Source organism: Nesoenas mayeri (genome assembly GCF_963082525.1).
Source record: "Nesoenas mayeri genome assembly, chromosome: 2".
NCBI classification, from domain to species: Eukaryota; Metazoa; Chordata; class Aves; order Columbiformes; family Columbidae; genus Nesoenas; species Nesoenas mayeri.
Window position 1 is genome coordinate 151,490,452 of NC_137543.1, and position 20,743 is coordinate 151,511,194.

Below are 20,743 nucleotides of genomic sequence, written 5' to 3' on the forward strand. Positions count from 1 at the left end.
GTAGTCATATAACTAGTAGAACAAATACAAAGATATCCTCATACAATCTATTTTGGTCTCCATTCTTTAGCCCTTCGCTACTCGGCAGTCAAATAAATGTTCAAGAGAGAAGCTACAGTCTGATTCCTCCTGCCTAAGAAGGTTTAATTTCAGAACATGCTAATCAACATATTTTAAATGTTTTGATTTTTGAAAGATATTTTATTCTGTGTTATTTCCTAAACTCTAATTAGGATTTTCATACTAAAGGCCACACAATATGTTTACGCATGTATGCTAACTTTTAGACTATCTTTAGTAAGAAAGAATCTACAAGACAAAGCCAATGAGAAAATAGAACAAAATATTAGATTGTAGGGCATCCAGACAGCTCCCAGAATTGCATTCTGGAGATACAGCTTTAGCAAAAATCTCATGTTAAAGACATAATCAAGGAATATAGACTTAAGAGTGTTTTCAAAAATGGCAAAACAGCCTATTTGGCTGGAAGTGCTCAGCATCACTGATGCCATCTATTCAAACTACTTTTGCTTACCTCAGCACTAGACCACGCTGGATACTGGTTTTCATTTTTTCAGTCAGGTGCTCCACATTAGCCTCGAAATAAAAGAAGTATTTTTAACAAGCCATACAGAACTCTAAAACAACTTTAAGGCACCTGCACATCCTGAGAACTTCTGTAACATATTCCTCATCAAATATTATGTGCAAATTCAAATAATCAGCAGGTTTTTTGAGATCCAAGACAATATACTGTGTATGGCGATTAATCTAGGGATAAAACTAACTTCTTCCACGTCACAAATAACTGATTTTAATAGTAACACAAAGTTGATTTTGTGTATGCTATACTGGTATAGCACCAATTTGGATAACGTCAATATAGATAAAAACACAGAAATTGCCACAAAAGGTCATATCTTGCCCTTGGTCTCAGTCCTTGACTAAGTCCCGTTAGGGACACAGTGATGTACTGCATGTACTGCTGTGCTGGTGCTCCCATATACGACATGAAGAGTACACACCCCTGAGAAAAGACCGGGGAGGGATCAATTTCACACTTCTTTTCCTTTCAGGAAATTTCTATCTGTTTAGCTTGTATTTGTCCATGACTGCAGCCAGCACCAACTGCCTCAGAAGTGTAAAAGCCTCATAGTAGATAAGTTCCATATCATCTTACATCCTAATCCATAATCCTTAAAGTCCAAGATCTTTATTTTAGTAACATCTCCAAACATACTCTGAATGGTTGTGATATCAAGGTCAGTATATAATACACCTTAAATATTGTTAACTCCTGACATGAATAGCCATCTAACACAATGGAAAAAGGTATTTCTTATTTTTCTCTATTTTTGCTGCCCACCTCCCCTTTTCCCCTTTTTTTAACTGCCTGGGTCTGTTCATTTACATGTAATTTGAATAAGAATAAAAATGAAACAATTCACTTAGTATTGTTTAATAACTAATACAATAATTTTGTCAGTTAACTGAATCTGATGCCAAGAATAAGTGGTATATGTTCCTTTATATAATAGGGCATAAGAATCAGCATTATATGAAAGTGCCACTGAAAAATGTAGCTTTTAGATACAATCTAACCATTTATGGGTTTTTGTAACATGAACCATCTACTTCAAATATACACATTATGCTGTATTTGTACAACCATTTTAGGATCTACTTAAAAAGAAGGAAAACATTTCTAATGCTTTATACCTGGAGCTCTCGAATATCAAACTGTTCTTCGAAGATATAAGCAGCATCAGCTCCTGCTGCAAGGGCCCCCATATTAGCCAGATAACCACAATAACCACCCATGGTCTCGATGATGAACACACGGCGCTTGGTACCACTGGCCGACTGCTTGATGCGATCACACGTCTAGTCAAAGATGAGATATTGCAGGTTTAAACAAAAAAAGTCTGAATTTCTGGTTTTATAGGTCATGCAACTTTATGTCACTTATTGGTAAAAGAGTTTAAGGAATTTATAAAAGTACATCCTTAAAAACTCCAACATATCATAACCCATATAACTATAACAATAAACAAATAAAGCAATTCTTCTAAATCATACATTGAACGCCATAGTCAAAAGGAAAATGTTTTGCTATCATCAACTCTTTTTATTTGCTTCCTGCAAATACTAAAGCAGGAATTAATTTTGGTTTGTGCACAGAATTAAAAGTTGTGATTTTTTTAACACAGATACAAATGTATATAAAGGAGCTTTTTAACCAGCTCTGGCATGACTAAGTTTCTCTTCTTCGCTTTAACTCTATTAATTACTGAAGGGTTTATTTCTTCTTAGCAATGATTTCAAAATCCACCACATTCCCAACCACACTTAACAGTTATAGTTTCTTAAACTTAAGTCCTGAGCATGTATTGCCCTATTGCTTACTTTCCAATAATGATATCCACATAAAAATAATTCTTTCTGGAATTTCTGCAGCTTTTTTAAAAATGTTTTTGGATTTCTATTAATAAGTACATACTTACTATAAGGCGACTGCAATCTCCACTTGCATCTTACTCTGAGCAGCATAAGACATGCTCTCTACCAACAGACCTGTTGCTTACATGCCATCAATTAACACCAATATTTATCAGAGCTGCCTAAGAGACTTAGAAAATAACAGGTAAAATCTCCAGTGTGGTAGGACTGAGGAAACTTGGGAAAACATAGAAACTTAAGAAAATGCAGAAACCTAGGAACTAGGTTACTATGCATCTCCAGGTTTTAAAAATACTCAGGAAGCTATTTGACAAGCTCTCACTTCTTAGAATGAATTTTTCTACCCTTCAAAGTTATTTTGAAGTCATCAGAAAGCAAATAATAGAAAGACACTATTTCCTTCTTTGTCTTAAAAATAAATAAATACATTTTACCAGACTTAGTGACAAGAAGAAATGTGCAAAACTGATGTCCTTACACCAGGTCTGTTTAGTAAAAATGGGAAATAAAAATACCCAGGAAGTTCATAATCTTGAAACCCAAATTATGATAACGTTAAAAAACCCCTATGCCTTAATGATTTGCTGAATGAGTAACTGCAGTTGCTGTAATATTTGAAGTATTTCTGTTTCACAGATATTTAAAACCAAACCTTCATTCAGCTACTAAAAAATAATACTGGAGGCTGAAACTAATACTATGAGCAAAGTGGTTTTTAAAAATACACCTAAGAGACCACAGAATAATTAATTGATACATGAGAAAACTTAAAATAATAAAAGACCAGAAATTCTAACATCATAAGGTTTAATGTACTGAAGGACTAAAAACAGTATGCATTTTTTAAGTCCAGCTACCAAAATACAGATGTAATTTAAATTATACATACTTTATTTATGTATTTGAATATGGGCATGTTATGTGTATACACACACCCCCCCCCATATATATACACACATAAGAGCAGAAGTGACATGAATTTATTCAGAATATGGATTGACATTCTGTTTTCCTTAAGCAGGAAGTATCCCCGTGAAAAAAGTACATCACAAAAGCTGACATTAAACTTCATCAGTTTTTCAAGATGACACTTCTTTTTACCTGTCTTGGATTTTACAATGTCCTCAAGCATTTTACCTTCCCCTTCCAGATGTGGTTTCATAAGATTATTTGCACAATACTAGCATCTGGCATATGGTAAAAGGTAAGAAATTTATAAAAATCCCCATTACTATTAATAGTTGCAAATGCAGCACTGAACCTATTTCAACTCATTTTAAAAAAGCTGCCTGGAACTGGATGGATACCATGTGTTTAGCTTAGGATATAAAAAATCTTGGCTTTAGACACAGAAAAGATAAATACCCATTAGAAGGATTTCCTTAATTTTGAGAAACTTAAAAGTTCTGTACATGCTAAGCTTTCTAAAAAAGTTTTCCAGCTGCTAGTAGTAGAATGAAATGTTCTGCCTTTTGAAAGACTCTAAGCAAGGATGGAAATCATTAGATGCTTTCGAGATTACTCACTTTGGATTTATTCAGAAGGATTTCTATTCTTGACCATACAAGAGACACGGTATAAGCTTTCTACTGTTCTTACTCTCTCGGAATGACTATGACAGAAATACCCAAATACAAAAATGGCAGAGATGGATTTTGAAAAATCATTCATTCATAGACTACTGCATATGTTAGCAAGGCCAAAGTTCAAATGCCTGATGCACGTTTCAGAAGTTCTAAACATGAAGACATGGTGGCTCTTTTTGGAGTACACTTTGGAATTCCGTTGCCAGTTAAGCTTTCATACAAACTTAGCCAGTATTGTGAGAAATCTGATATTCAAAACTTAACCATAACAACAGTGTTCTATTTTTAGCACATAATAATAATAATAATAATGATAATAATATCGATACCACACTTTTTTTTTTTACTGAGAGCATTATTGAAGCCTGTACAAATTGCAATTAAAATTAATAATAAAAACAGTGAAATAAGAGGAAGCAGCAATATATATGTTCATTTTTTCCCACTATGCTTTCATGTGTTCACTTTTACAGGTGTATCCCTGATAGAAGTGCTGTCAGTCATTATTAGCAGATTTAGTCTGACATATGTTGAAGTAGGAAACAGGGAAGCAGCTAACACAGGGGTAAAAGTACCTGGGTCCTGTCTGTGAACTTATTCCTACAGTTTACCCACACTACATCTTAGGTCGTCTTCCCCTCAAGGATGCTGTATTGCATCACCCAAAGACCAAGCCATAATATATCCTAACACAACTCTTGCAATTACTGGAGTTTTTTCACTCTATATAAACAAACAACACTGTATCAGAGCAGGAAAACAAATTGGCGTTTCTCAACCCCCTGGATCTCTATTTTGACTTTTATGGCTAGTTACTTCATAATTAGTTATGTGGATTAATAATGAGGGGTTTGATAAAACCCAAAGCTGTTCAGAGGTTTGCTCATTTGTTTGCGTTAGACCCCAACTTGGTTTCCTTTGCTGCAGCAAACTCAATAGGATCATAAAGAACTTGGAGAGTTCATGTTGCAATTCTACCCAAGGGAAAAAGCTATGGCAGACTAAAACTAGAAAACTGTTCTGGTTGAAATGCAAAACTCATTAATAGCAAGTGTTGGCCTCAGACTAGTCAGCATCAGTGACAGATTTAATTGCTTATACTATGCATGTATTTATAAACACTTAATATATGTTAAGCCTAATGCAGTCTGTGGGATTATTCATGTGTTTTATGTTAACCATGTACTTAAAATGCTTTGCTGCACTGAACTCAGTTATTAGCCCATGCAATAATGTGGCATTTATTTATATAGTATGTGCTTTCTTCTTTCACCTAAGCAATGTTGAAGAGCTATGGATGATTAAAAAAAAATTAAATAAATAAAAATCCAAGCAAGCAAAATATTTTAAGCTCAAGAGCAAATGTCCTAAGCACTAATGCAAGAATTAAACTCCCAACATAATCAATTTTTATTAGGTTAATCTTTAATCAGTCTTGGAAAACTTCTTAACTATAAAACATTAAAAAAAAAAAAACGCACAGTAAATTAATTATTTTAGAAAACCAGACATTTCAAGGTCTTTAGAAATCCTCATCTTAGGCATTCTATCATTTTAACTTCTAAAAGATACACAGTCTTACCTCCACAATAGCATTCAAGGCAGTGTCAGTACCAATGCTAAAGTCTGTCCCTGGCACATTGTTGCTAATAGTAGCAGGCAACACACAGATAGGAACGCAAAACTCCTCAAAGCGGGAACGTGCCTCGTGTAGCTGCAGACAACTTTCATAGGCCTGGAGCAGTGGTACAAGTGTGAGTGATACAATCCTTCTATTTGGATCGCTCTGCTAATGACTCCTTGCATGTGATGGTAAATTTGGCTGTCCATTGGCCCAGGTAAATACAATTGGTGAGATTATTTGGGGGGGATCTCCTGCACATACCACAACAGTGCACTGGGGTTGCATTGGCACAATGCTCTTTGAAGAAATACAGAACATTAGTACAAGTTAATACAGAGTGAAGGTGGAGTGTGAACAGCACAGAGGTCTGCGGCAGTTAGACAGAAAAAGACAGAAGAAGGGTAGACTGGAAATCATTCCACAAGAAACCACTTAAAGAACAAAGTTTGATATATATTAACGAGTTTAGAAAGTTAACTGGTAAAACACCTATAATTTGAAGGAAATGCTTAAAGAAAGTGGCTATTTTTAAAACTATGTTAGCCTATAAAGTCAAGACACACACCTATTTCCACCAAGAAAAGAGAAAAGAAGTTTTTGCCTTTGCCTTCCAAGATTCTATCAACATCACACATCTGCCTCTACATACACAGACTGGACACAGGCCCAGAAAAACACAGAAACTTGGATGAGTTAATAAAGTTTGCAAGTATAGTTCAACACTACAAAATAAATAATTATGTGAAAAGGATTAGGTGTTTCTAATAATACTTAAAGGGTACAAAATAATACTTAAAGGTTAAGATTGTGCAGCTGGTTTGAGTCATTAAAAGTATTTTTTAGTTGCGTTATTCCAGTTCTTCCTAATCTGAACTAATTATCATCTCTCATGATGTGTGGCAATTTTTCTAACTGCCTATGTAATGACTCTCCACAAGAAAGCCTGTTTACATAGTATGTTATGTTTTTCTTTATCTTTTTCTGCCAGAAAGGACTGATGCTCACAGAAGTCTCATCTTTTCAATTTCTCAGATCAGTTCAGAGAAGCAAAAGTACTGGAGATCAAATTATTAGATGGCTATTACACTATCTCCACAAGTATCTATACAGTGACTGACGTAAGTAATAATTTGGGATAAAGTGATGGGAAAAAAAATTCACCTGCAAGAGTTCTGCCCTCTAGACTTTTTTCCTAAATAAAACAAATTCTGTTCAGTGAGAGGACAAGACATATGACAGCAGGTGCACAAAGTGCAATCTGACTTATAAAGTCAGTCTCTACTTATCTATTTCATAAGTGCAACTTTCAATTAAGCTCAGTGCTAGGATGCATTTCCAGTTTAAGTCTGAAATTCATTCTAAAAGACTGCAACTTTCAGACCTTTAGCTCTCACAAGCTGTACAGCCATACGGGCAACAAATGGATGGTTGGTTTGTTTAGGGCTTTTGTTTCTCTTTTGTTTTTTGAGTGGATGAGACTTCACTGAGAAAACCTCACTAATTGCCTAGTCCAATTCAGCTTTGAACTTACATTTCTACTAAAAAATGAAGGCATACACCGGCTTGCAGTAGTTTGGTAAAACCACATGACTTCCTGGAGATCTGCAAAACATGACTTTCTCTAAGAAGTTTTATATTGAGACTTTTGGGAAATGAAGTTGAAAGGAGATTTAGAGCAATAACTAACACAATTGGTTAGTCTGCATTCATGATATATTAAGATGCAGTTAAGATATGTTTTACTTGCATTAAATATTGCCATTATATTTGATGCAAGTGATTTCAGCAAACATATCCAAAGACTGTACCTTCACCAAGCATGAGCGTTAGATCATTGTACGCAACATCTTTGCATCACTGCAGCAAAATATGGAAATGCTTTCAATAAAGGGCCACTTAATAATTTTAAAGGTTAAACAAGTGACTGGTGGTTTTAATAATTGCTTTACATTTTTTAAAAATAAGTACTACTGTAGGATAAGGGATACTGTACTGTGTCATTTCACACCCTTTTATTACATTTGTGTTATTAAAAAAGGTATTGCTGTAACCAAAGATGCAAGCAAAGACTGTGGTTCACTGACTTTATGCTGATCTAAATGCAAATGGCCATTGAAAGGGATGGATTTACTGCCCCAGCTCCACATCCAGCTGTTGCTAGGACTGAACTAGATTATCTTTTAAATCAGGCAGCTACTTGGCCAGGTTAATTTTCAGCTTCCTAGTTCAGACTGATGTGGAGCCACATTTGCAAGCACCAGTACTTGGAGGGTACAGGGGTTTGTAGCTTCATTCATTCCTCAGTGAAAAAGGGTTTTCTTGTGGCTGTTCACTCTGCTTTTTCTCACAAAACCAATTAATCAACCTGTATCTCCTTCTCTTTGATGAAAGGAAAAGGAAGATTCTCAAGGAAACAAATTAGAGAGTTCCAGCATCTTCCTTTTTCAGGTTCTATATTTCTCCACCTCTAGCTGATACCTTTTCATTTCCCCATTTACTTCCACGTCTCCTAAACCAAATGAATATTCTTCCATACCTTGTTCTGGTTTATGCCTCTTTAAGTCTTCTTTATTCCTCTTTAAAACTTCCTTTAGCCCATCAGTAGGCTCAGTTTTCAAATCAAGTTTTCATCCCTTCCATTCTCTTTCCATGTTCTGTAGCTAAAACAGTCTAACTTTATATTGATCCCGCTTAATTACAGAGTAGGTTTCTGCTTTTTACTTCCACCTGAAAAATGTATTGCTAATGCCTCTTTTTGATCAACATTAAGTAATCCAACTTTATTTTAAAAAGAAGTTTCTGTCCTTCATGGTTATGTAGGAAGAAAACTAACATTCCTTTGCTGCCACATTCCAGGGGTCTGCTATCTAGAATAATATTCTATTCATTTCACTGGATTAGAAACATGAAGTTGAGAATATAGGTATTTTTATTATGGTAGTTATTTTACTGATGTTTCTTTTCACAGAAAACTCAAAGTTCATGTTCTTATCCTGCAATCCTTAACAATTTATTTATATATCTAGATATACAAGCCTTAAGCATACCCTTTTCACGTACAGAAGCCTCCAGCTTTCCCCAGGTATTTTAGATTGTGGAGTTTTCATTGACAATTTTTCTCACTAACATTCTGAAAACTGAAGTGAAAAACACAGCATAAGGTAAATTTAAAACACTCTTCAAAAGTCAAACCAAATTCTACTATTTAACTGATTACAAGCCTGTATTTTAAAACAAAAATGGAAAAATGGATTATTTCAAGAGGGTCACAGAATTTTATTTTAGAATCTAAATTCTGATTATTGAGAAATGTACCATCCACTACCTATGACTTAGGGAAATCTCTCATTCAGAACTTATGTATCTGTTTGGCTGCTTTTTATTATTTTCCTCTCTAAATACAGCATCTTAACACATTTTATCTGCAAATGTCTCAAGGTGCCATTAACACCCCCCTAGACTAGCTTCAAACAATCTAACATTGAGAAGTATCTTGTAATGCCAAACACTAACAAGGCCTCATCACCCAGCAGAAATGTACTTACCTTACTAAAAGTTGTGAAGAACACAGAAGTAAGAACAGTACCACAGAAAAACTAAGTATGATGACATTTTGGGTTTTGTAAGCGGTACTAATCCAAGAGCACTGAAAACTATGATGCATTTATTCACCTAATAATGGCAACAGGAATAAAAATGCTATAAACTACATAAAATGGACATTGATGTCCATTTGCTACTTCCATTTACCACAGTCAATTATATGACTTGTATTGAGTCTCTCAGTCACATTTAATAGGGGGCATCATCCCTATTGCACCTGATCTGAACACGCAACACAGGAATTAAAGGATAAATTTTTCATTATCAGTTTTAGTGAATCAAGTTCAAACAATCAGAGCAAAAAAACCCAAATGATTCTAAGCAGAAATGTTCCCACAACACATAGTCTGCTCCTTCCCCCAAAAAAACTGAACAAAATTTAATTTCCCATTGGATTGAATCTAAATCTTGCAAGGCTATTACATTTCATATTTATTCCAGAGAAAAATCTAGGCAAAATAAAACACAAAAAGAAGATGAAAGTTATTAGTAAAAAAAATACTAGTTCAAAGATTTTCCACTGCTGCATTGAAAATATGGAGATACTGATGGATGATATCTGGAAATCTAAGTATAAAGCAAAACACAACAAGGAGAGACTGACTATGATACGTCCCACTCTACAGGAAATAACCTATAAAAAGAAGCCAGTTAGGTAAACAAAGATTAAGAAGAAAAGAAAAGAAGAAAAGTAGGTGTTATGCACAATCATTTTACTCACCTTAATTTGTGACCAATCATTTTGGAGAGATATTTTTATATACCAGAACTGGAAACATCAAAACGCATAACCTACGTTGTCTATAAAGAATGTGTTCAACATAACTGTTAGTTAGCTTACAATCTTTTTCAAGGCAATAGTTAAGGAAACTGAAATTTCCTAATTGAAGGGCTTATTTTGCTGAAGATAAAAATATTGATGCTGGCACGGTAAAAAAACAAAACAGGTGAAAACTATGTTTCTGCTCTTGAAGTTGGTAGTATTTGAGGAATCCTTCAAATTTCTGAAAAGAATATCAAGATCTTCAAATATATCTAAGTGATAGAACTTACATTTTGTTTTCAAAAGCAACTTGACATTTTTTTCCCACTTTACATAAGCATCATGCTTGTTATTTTTCAGTTCTTTAAATGTAGCTCAATATGTACAATCAGTGAAAAAATTCTATATTCTGGCTCCAAGATGGCTGAAAACAAAAATCAGGAAGTGGAACTTGTAATATAATACGGTAATTCACTGTAATTCAGTAAAGAAGTTATGAAATAATTCTGTTTCTTCTTTATAAGTGAAAATATAAATTCAGTTTTGAAGACAAATGCTTTATTAGGTCTTTGCTGCTTTTTCACAGAATCACAGACTGCTAGGGATTGGAAGGGACCTGGAAAGATCATCTAGTCCAATCCCCCCGCCAGAGCAGGAACACCCAGATGAGGTAACGCAGGAATGTGTCCAGGCGGGTTTGAATGTCTCCAGAGAAGGAGACTCCACAACCTCCCTGGGCACCCTGTTCCAGTGTTGTCACCCTCACTGAGAAGAGGTTTCTTCTCATATTTAAGTGGAACCTCCTGTGTTCCAGTTTGTATTCACTACCCCTTGTCCTATCATTGGTTTTGACTGAGAAGAGCCTGGCTCCATCCTCATGATGCTCACCCTTTACATACAAACTATGGACACTCTGCAACTGTACTTGTACAGGTCGAGGAATGTTCTCCTCCCCCTCTACTCTGTCCTGGTGTGGCCGCATCTGGAGTACTGTGTCCAGTTCTGGGCTCCCCAGTTTAAGCAGGACAAGGAATTACTGGAGGGAGTCCATCAGTGGGCTATGAAAATGATTAGGGGCCTAGAGCACCCTTCTTATGAAGAGAGACTGAGAGAGCTGGGTCTGTTCAGCCTGGAGGGGGAGAAGGCTGAGAGGGGATCTTATCAATGCTTATAAATATCTCAAGGGTGGGTGTCATGACAATGGGACCAGTCTCTTTTGAGTGGTGCCCAACGATAGGTTCAGGGGCAATGGGCACAGATTGAAACACAGGAGGTTCCATCTGAATATGAGGAGAAACTTCTTTACTTTGAGTGTGCCAGAGCCCTGGAATGGGCTGCCCAGAGAGGTTGTGGAGCCTCCTTCTCTGGAGACATTCAAACCTGTCTGGACACACTCCTGTGTGACCTGCTCTGGTGAACCTGCTTTAGCAGGTGGGTTGGACTGGATGATCTCCAGAGGTTGTTTCCAACCCTAACCAGTCTGTGATTCTGTTACAATCTCTGTTAAAGAAATAAAGATGTTGCATATATAAACAAGGATCTCTTTCTGAAAAGAACAGCAATCATTCTTCACATCTGGGTATAATGATGCATATAATAGGGATTTTTTTCTCTGCAGTGCATCAAATGACCATCAAGTCTCAGCTTTAGGTTTATTTCTTAGATATATAATCAATATATGCCATCTGATTTTATAGTTTGCAAATTCACAAGTCATTGTAGTTTCAGAGAAAATCTAATAGGAGCATTTAAGATTTTAAACCTTCTCTTATTTAAAAAGGTATCATGAATGTGGCTATATTAACTAGCTATATAATTTACCAGATTATATTTCCAAAGTTCTGGTCTATAAAAATATCCAGTTCTAGCCAATTTTGTCAGTTTTAACCACAACTGCTTTGTTAGTAAGCGCACACACCAGAATAGACTTACATCAGTGATAGTGTTCAGAGCAGTATCTGCACCAATGCTGAAATCTGAACCTGGTACATTGTTGGATACAGTGGCAGGAACCATAACCATGGGAACACAGAATTCGTCATATTTCTCTCGGGCAGCTGACAATTCCAGGAGTCCGAGGTAAGCCTGTTGGGCACAGGCATTGGGTGAAAAATTAGGATGAATAAAATAAGAGCAAAGTAGGAGTGATAAAATGAAAAGGGCCACGGGGGAGCCAAATTCTACCACAGCACACTTAAGCAAGTCAAAACAATAAGGAACCACTAAAATCTAACACAAATACATAAAAAAAGAAAACATTAAAAACAGCTAGACATTTGAAAACAAACAATAAATAGAACATTCATTTTCAAGGGACTATATAATTTAGACAGAACAAAGTGCTTTATACAACATAAACATACTGCAAACTTCAGGTACAGTTACTGCTCATTTAAAATTTTACTATTCCTGAATTAGGGCGATGCCTTACATGTTGGAAAAAAATGATGATTCTTTCTTTTTTATCAAGAAGTATTAAGTATCTTTTTCTCTGAGAAGAGCTGGTGAAATACTTTCCTGAATTAAGATCTCAAAAATTAATTATTTCGGTAAAATTAAATTAACATGAAACATGGAAGAAAAAAATACTTCTCCAGATCAATTAAAGCTTTTGAAATGCACTATGTGAGAAAGAGTGGTTTAAATGGGGAACCACAGTGTAGCTACTATTAAAGGTCAAAGACTTCCAGAAGTATGTTCTAAGTATTGATAGAGTACAGATTGGAGCTTGCACTACTGAGGCCAATATATTTTTTTTTTAATATAAAAATACCAACACGTTATCTCACCTTATTTATTCATTTAGTGTATCCTGTTTCGCAGTTAGTAGTCACTGTCTTGAATGTCAGCTTTTCATAGAATCACTGATAGACAATATTTCCGATCCTAAACACTATTTCTGTTGTGTATCAAATATAGTTATAACCAAATGCACTGTACCTGAAGATTGGGTAAAAATTAAACCATCTAATCCTTTTGTTAAGATTTCTACTCAGACACAACTAAACATTTCAGTGTACCTCAAATCCACCAATAACCATCAGGGCGTTAATGTTGTTAGTGCGCATCTGGTCAGCAATCTTCTCCAAATATTTTGCAGGAAGAGTACTAAAAATTATTAAATCAGAAGAAAAATGAAAACAATTTACAGATTCTGCAGCAATAAGAACTGATCACAAGCTGAAACAGAAAACCGAGCAGGCAATGCAATATTTTTCATTTTACATATTTATCCATACAAATATTCCTGACAACCAGTAAGGAATCATGTCAACTGTAAAGAAGCTAAAGGTTTGCAATCCTGTTAAGTGAAAGGACCCCAGGAAATGTTCAAGTTGAGGTTCCAACTCCCATTTTCATTCTCTCTTCAGAGCTCGTACAGTACTATAAAGATAACCCAGTTAGACTGTAACACTTTTTTTTTAAAAAGAGCACTTAAATATTTCTGTAGAAGAAAAAGCACATGAAATCATATATTGCTTATATAAAACACTAGAATTCATCCTATCAATTGGCAAAATACTGACATTACCGTTTTGTACCAAGAATTGATCCTCCTTGACCAGTCCAGCCTCCAACATCTCCCCAGCTGATTTCCTTTATCTTTGAATAAAAGTATAAAAGGAGATAGTGTTAAGTAACTATCCAATTGCATCTTTTGACATGCAGCAAACATCAGGTACTACTTTATGTAAAGGTATTGGAACAAATTGTTGGATACAGACACTACCAAAAATGAACTTAGCAAAGAAAGAACACAGCACCAAAAGGTTAACTGAATTTCTCTTGAGTTCTTACCAATCCCTTTCCACTCTATTTGTTCGTTCCTCCTCCAGATCACGATGAACCCTGCCTGACTCTTTGTTTCATATCATGATCCTATTTTCACATCCTCTCCTACTGAATGTGAAACACAAAAATCTAGAACTAGGTCTCTGAAGTTAATTTTGGGACCTGCGGCTCCAGCTAGGCACAGAAATCATAAATCTTCTATCCAGTTTCTCCTCAGCATACCGACAGATGCTTAGCATTTAAAATTGGGAAACAGAAGAATCTAACCCACTTTGGGGAAAAAAAAAAAGCTTCCTTCCTCAACGAGCTGCACTGCAAATTGTCTTACAGCAAAGAACACAGATGTAACAACACGGAATCAGCGATCCTCCTGTTATTCTGTGGAAAACCTACCATATGCTAAACAACGACTAAAGTTTGAAGGTAAGATTCAGCTGAACTGATTTTGTAGCTCTGCAGCATGTGATCAACAATACTTCAGATAAATTAATCTATAGACCTGAATGGCTGAGAAATAGTTACAATTCCAGTTTTATAGACTGGAATAAAAGAACTTAAGAGAATCAGTTTCCACAACTGTAATGACAGAATATACCTTCTAAGAACATAAACAAAGGTGGTGATCTGGGACGAGGTACCTACTACTACGTAATCCACACAGGTAATACTGACCTTCCCTCTAGCAAAACCTTCAAATCCATCAATGACTGCAAACATTTTATGGCCTTCAGTTATGCCAACTCTCACTGCAGCTCTCACTGCAGCATTCATTCCAGCTGCAGGAGCACCAACATTTAAAACTGCCACATTAAAATTAGTCTGCAAGAGAAAAGAATGTTTAATAAGCACTTTTATTTCAATACCATCACTAGTTTGTCCATCATACACAATGCTAAATGTTTGAATTTAGGAAATGAAATTTCAAAGCCACTAAAACCAACCAAACTTTGAAGTTAACTAGAAGATACATGCATATATTTCCCAATTTGCAGAATATAATGTAGAAACAAACAGTTTAAAATAAGAATGTTTGTTTGAAAGTAAGACTTTATCACATTTTCATTTGGCTTGCAGGTTAAGTTATTCAGGTTTTTATATTCTAGCTCAGCTAGGTTCAAGAAGTATAAAATACTCTGCATTATTCAAGCACTTTCATGTTATGAAAGCAGTACTTTTTTGTAAAAACATCCAAAATAGCCAAGAACAGAGCAGGAACTGATTCTAGCACACTTGCAGTTAGGTGTGTATCATCGGTACCATGCAAAGCAGAACAGATGACAACTTTTAAAGTATTGGCCAGGTTTTAAAAGCAGCTGACAATATAGCAGTAAACAGGAACACTTGGCATCTTTCACAGTACTGTACATTTTCAGATTATGGCAGTTTTTTAAGCATTTCCCAACAACTCAAAGTTATTGAGCTTATATTCACTGTCTTCCCAAGAGAATAGAACGGAATGGAATGGAACAATTTCGGTTGGAAAAGACCCTCAGGATTGAGTCCAACCATAACCCAGCTCTAGTACTAAACCATGTCCTTGAGAACCTAGTCTAAACACCTTTTAAACACCTCCAGGAATGTTGATTTCACCACTTCCCTGGGCAGCCTGTTCCAATGCCTGACAACCCTCCCATGAAGAATTTTTTTCCTAATAGCCAATCTAAACCTTCCCTGGTGCAACCTGAGGCCATTTCTTTCCTCTTGTCCTATCACTTGCTACTCGGGAGAAAAGACCAACCCCCTCCATGCTACAACCTCCTTTCAGGTAGCTGTAGACAGAGATAAGGTCTCCCCTCAGCCTCCTTTTCTCCAGGCTGAACAGCCTCAGTTCCCTCAGGTGCTCCTCATCACACTTGTGCTCCAGGCCCCTAAACAGCTTTGTCACCTCCTCTGCACTCTCTCTAGTACTTCAATGCCCTTCTTATGATAAGTAGCCCAAAACTGAACACAGGATTCAAGGTGTGGCCTCACCAGTGCTGAGTACAATGGCACAATCACTTCTCTGGTCCTGCTGGCCATACTATTCCTGACCCAAGCCAAGATGCTGTTAGCCTTTTGGCCACCTGAGCACACACTGGCTCATGTTCAGCTATTGTCAGTCAACACCCCCAGATCCTTTTCCCCCAGGCAGCTTTCCAGCCACTCTTACCCGAGCCTGTAGTGCTGCCTGGGGTTGTTGTGACCCAAGTGCAGGATCCAGCACTTGGCCTTGTTGAACCTCATACAATTGGCCTCAGCCCAATAATCCAGCCGGTCCAGATCCCTCTGTATGGCCTTCCTACCCTCCAGCAGATCAACATTACCACCCAATTTGGTGTCATCTGCAAACTTACTAAGGGTGCACTCAATCCTCTCATCTAGATCACTGATAAAGAGATTAAACAGAACTGGCTCCAATACTGAGCCCTGGAGAACACCGCTCATGACTGGCCACCAACTGGATTTGGCTCCATTCACCACAACTCTTTGGGCCTGGCTCTCCAGCCAGGTCTTTATCTATTGAAAAGTACACCCACCCAGGCCATGAGCTGCCAGCTTCTCCAGGAGAAAGCTGTGGGATACGGTATCAAAGGCCTTACTGAAGTCTACATACACAACATCCACAGCCTTTCCCTCATCTACTAGGTTGGTCGCCTTGTCATAGAAGGAGATCAAGTTGGTCAAACAGGACCTGCCTTTCATAAACCCATGTTGACTGGGCCTGATCACATGGTTTTCTTGTTATGTGCCATGTGATGTTACTCAAGATGAACTGCTCCATGACCTTCCCCAGCACAGAGGTTAGACTGACAGTTCTGTAGTTCCCTGGATCCTCCTTCCAGCCCTTATTTTAGATAGGCATCACGTTAGCCAGCTTCCAGTCAACTGGGACCTCCCCAGTTAGCCAAGATTGCTGGTAGACAATGGTAAGTGGCTCAGTGATCACCTCTGCCAGCTCCCTTAGCACCCTTGGGTATATCCCATCTGGCCCCATAGACTTGTGTGTGTTTCCAAGTGTTGTAGCAAGTTCACCAACCATTTATCCTTGGATTATCTGGGCTTCATTCTGCTCCCCAAGTTATCCCAATTAAGCAGCTAATCTACTCAAATGGAAAAGTCTGAGATATCAAATATACATTTGTAATTTAAACCAGAGACAATGTAAGAAAGAAAGTTCTATTTAAAACAGAACATGAAATAGTAAATATTTTGATATATAATACATATTCCATACCTATGCCTTTAGTACCTATTTATATGGCTTAGTTATCAATTGTACTCTAGATAAAACAACTACATCTAAATGGATGTGTTACAGACTGAACAACTCAGGTGGAAAAAATCATACAAGTCAAAAACCACACAATTTAGCTACAAAATACTATTAAAACCTCCTGCCTTGTTACAACAGACCCAATTCTAAAACCACAACATTTCTCAAATTAAAAACACTTTCTTCAACAGAATTACTACTTTATACTGATAAATCCGATATCATCCAGATGATTCTTTCCCAGAGAAAAAAACTTCAATACTTGAATTAAGAAGAAAAATACAAGAGAAAAATTACTCATAAACACACACTGTAAGGGTAAACAAAGCAAGAGTGCTACTGTGTGTAAAAAAGCATCTTTGGATTAAATTTTAAGAGCAAAGCATGAAATGAAGATCTTCTGTACATGAAGTGTTCCTTGAAATAGAAGGGTTTTTTTCCAGATAAATCACAGGCCACTGTCTTTGATTAAGAAACCCTCAGCTTTTATAAATCAATACAGTTTCTCTGACATCAATCAGTGTTGATATACACAGATAAAAATATAATCCTTTACCAAACAATAAAGCAGGCACTGCAATTTATTGCAGGCACTGCAATTTATTATTATTATTTTTATAGCTTTGAGATGAATACTTTGCGCAAAATATATATGTTAAAAAATTAAACTTTATATGCCTGACCTTTGGGAAACTGAACCACTCTGTATGAATTTAGCAAACAGAATTTACATGATAGCGAACTATGTAAGAAAAACGCAGACAACAGCCTGAGCTTATACACTAAAATTCATCATGGTTTAGGTCAGCTGGATGACCTTAAATAGTTTTCAACTGTTAACATGACAAATTTGTAACAATGTGGTACTGCAGAAGAACTATAAGTTGTTATTATAGCTTTATCCTAGAAGATGGGAATACAAACAAACAAAAAAAACCCAGAACAGTTGTTTAGATCACTTCCAACCAAAATAAAAAGACACCTAAAACAGAACTTACGTAGTTTTAGTGGGGTTGGTTTGTTTGTTTTTTTAGCTCTGTCACAATCAAAGGATTGTAGAAAAATGCAAAGCACACAGAAGGAACAAAATATCTGCATGCTGCTGCACTGCTGAAGCAGAGCATTTAGTAGCTGCAGTGATCTGATCAGCTTAGCCTTTCCTCAATTCCTGTGACATGGACATTTTATCTGCTTTTTAATTCCCATTTGACCCCTTTTATAGAATACACAGATTTGGTTACTGTGGTCAGATTCAAGTTGTTAATAATTACAAGTGCCCCACATTTCCTTCTAACATCATCCATCACAAAAAGATACGGCAAAATTATTTTAAAATCCAATATAAAAGCCCAATGCTAACAGTACTAAATTTGCATCGGTATATTAAAAACAAACACACACCTGATCTGGCAAAGTAAATGCTGAATAACTAATCTCTTGAAGTTCAAACTTAGGTCCTTATTTAAAAAAAAATATATTATTTTGACAGGTTTATTTGAAATAACTTCAGTCTATATACTTACTTTTAATTATGCTCAGGCAAAAGTAAAAGTCCAATTTAAACTAGAGTTATTTTGTCATAGTGTCCTTGAAAGCTTCTACTATGACTTTTTTGTCAACTAAAATGTCTAGTTGTAATTATATTACTTGCTATCTGCAGAACTTCTGAACACATGTCAGGTATTCAAACAAACTTTTCCTATTTTCGCTGCAATTTTTATACTTAATAATATTGAGAAGAATATCTAATTGGAATAAAATAAAATCCAAAAAACATAACGGTAATATAATCATACAAATAAGGTAACAAATCATCACAAACCACAACTGAAAAAAGGAATTAACCAGTAAGGTGACATAGTCACCAACCGTGGTCAAAACCAGAATTATTCAGTAAACCATTGATGAAAACAAACAAAAACATCCTGTCTGAAATTTGTTTGCACACATTTAATGCCTGCTTCCTAATAAATCTGCATTCCCTTTTATACACAACTTACAAACTACAAAGAAAAGAAGAACTAAATGTCCACTGCTGTGTTATGAACAGTGACTCATTAGATCAGGTAAACGTGAAGCATTTGTCTCCACTATTCCATTCCATGAATTCCTGAGCTCATTCCTGTTCTTGAGCAGTTTTGCCCTTCAAAAGGAAGGGCTAGAAATCTTTTATCTTGAATCTTCCTTCTTTATCCCGAGATTTTCAGACAATCATGATTACATCGCTTATCCTTCTCTCCATGTTATGGAACAGAGGACATAACTAACTATTAGGAGCAGACACTACTGCAATTGAGACCAGACATAAATCCTAGACAGAAAGAAACTGTCTAGCAGGAAATTTTTAAAGTGAAATACCATTCTAACTTGAAAAATTGGTATTATTAGAATAAAGTTGTGTGGTACAAGCATCCTTCTGCCATTATAACATTTAACTAATTTTATAAAATATCCTATGGCACAGGTTTGAAGAGGGTATTAAGGCAGGATGAGAGGGAGAGAAGAAAAACAAAAACAGTATTTGTTGAGACTACCCAAAAGCAGACATGCATTGCACACTCCAAAAAAAATCCCTTACCTTTGGAAGCTCAGCATCTGGTTTTTTGTGTGACAGTAATTTGTAGGTGTTAAGGTTGTTTTCAAAGCTCCTAAATAAGTCAATAAGATAAATAAAATAATAAGTTTTTCAACTTACTTAAAATAAATACTTGAGTTTGTCAGAAATTTTTAAAAGCAGTATGTAATATCTGGACCAAAATTATTACAAATGCCAAATGCAACAAAATGTGAAAATGAGAGAACACTGGAAAATACTCCATCCTGCAAGATAATAGTGAGAAAATATAAAATAACTATATAGCTGGCAAATGAGTTTTACAGATTGGTGATAAAGCATTTTATTATCACGTGACTTGAAAGAGAAAATGCTCTGTTGACACATAATAGTGCAGAATGTCTCCCTCCAACATTACTCATGGAAAACTACCAGCTACTCACAAACAAGCTCATGGGATCGGCATTAAAATCTTGAATAAACAAACATAGTTGCTCCCAGTCAGCTCACAAAACACAGCAGCTCTTTCTTTTATGACTACTTATCCTGGGATTGGTCATTAACCTGACACAGTACTGAACAAGAGTTTTCTGTGTTTTGCATGTTTTTATGCAGATAAGAATTTCAATTATTCTATTTAAGCAACCCTTCTTCTGTCACCTCTATTATTCTCAAATACATAAAATCATATGGATATTAAAATTATTTAAAATAAAATTTTGAGTGCCAGGGGAATAGCAGACCAATTCAGCTCATCTAGCACAAACAAACTGATACAAGTTATTGGCCATACCTTCCACGCAGCCTCACAGCCTCAAGAAATCTTCCCTCATCCATGGCTTTCTGGACTTCTTGAGTCTTGAAAAAACAAGTTGATTAACCAATGTGTTTAAAAAACACAGGAAGCTGATTATTTAAATAGATCATTCTCAAAGAGCTTTCAAAAGTGAAAACAGAAATATCGACATTTCATTAATTTACGAGCTACCTCTTATTATAGCACAAATTACAGTGGACAAGAGAAGAAGAAAGTGCAAGGGGACACATAAAGCCTCCCTAGGGAAAAAAAAAAAAAATGTATATGAATGTATCTATTTTTCCAGTTTAA

At 36.0% G+C, this 20,743-nt stretch overlaps 1 protein-coding gene across 4 annotated transcripts in view; it reads right to left on the reverse strand.

Moving 5' to 3' along the window:
- Nucleotides 1-20,743, reverse strand: part of PFKP (phosphofructokinase, platelet) — a gene marked incomplete at its 5' end in the record, with an annotated part of 48,986 nt that overhangs the window by 3,657 nt on the left and 24,586 nt on the right. The window contains 9 exons of one of the 4 annotated variants that reach the window (XM_080339826.1): nucleotides 536-597; nucleotides 1,720-1,884; nucleotides 5,629-5,781; nucleotides 11,969-12,121; nucleotides 13,057-13,144; nucleotides 13,569-13,639; nucleotides 14,501-14,647; nucleotides 19,660-19,729; nucleotides 20,429-20,493. In XM_080339826.1, the coding sequence (XP_080195952.1) occupies nucleotides 536-597; nucleotides 1,720-1,884; nucleotides 5,629-5,781; nucleotides 11,969-12,121; nucleotides 13,057-13,144; nucleotides 13,569-13,639; nucleotides 14,501-14,647; nucleotides 19,660-19,729; nucleotides 20,429-20,493 (974 nt within the window). The remainder of the gene's footprint in view (nucleotides 1-535; nucleotides 598-1,719; nucleotides 1,885-5,628; nucleotides 5,782-11,968; nucleotides 12,122-13,056; nucleotides 13,145-13,568; nucleotides 13,640-14,500; nucleotides 14,648-19,659; nucleotides 19,730-20,428; nucleotides 20,494-20,743) is intronic. The other 3 variants (XM_080339828.1, XM_080339827.1, XM_080339829.1) reach the window with 3 other exon arrangements.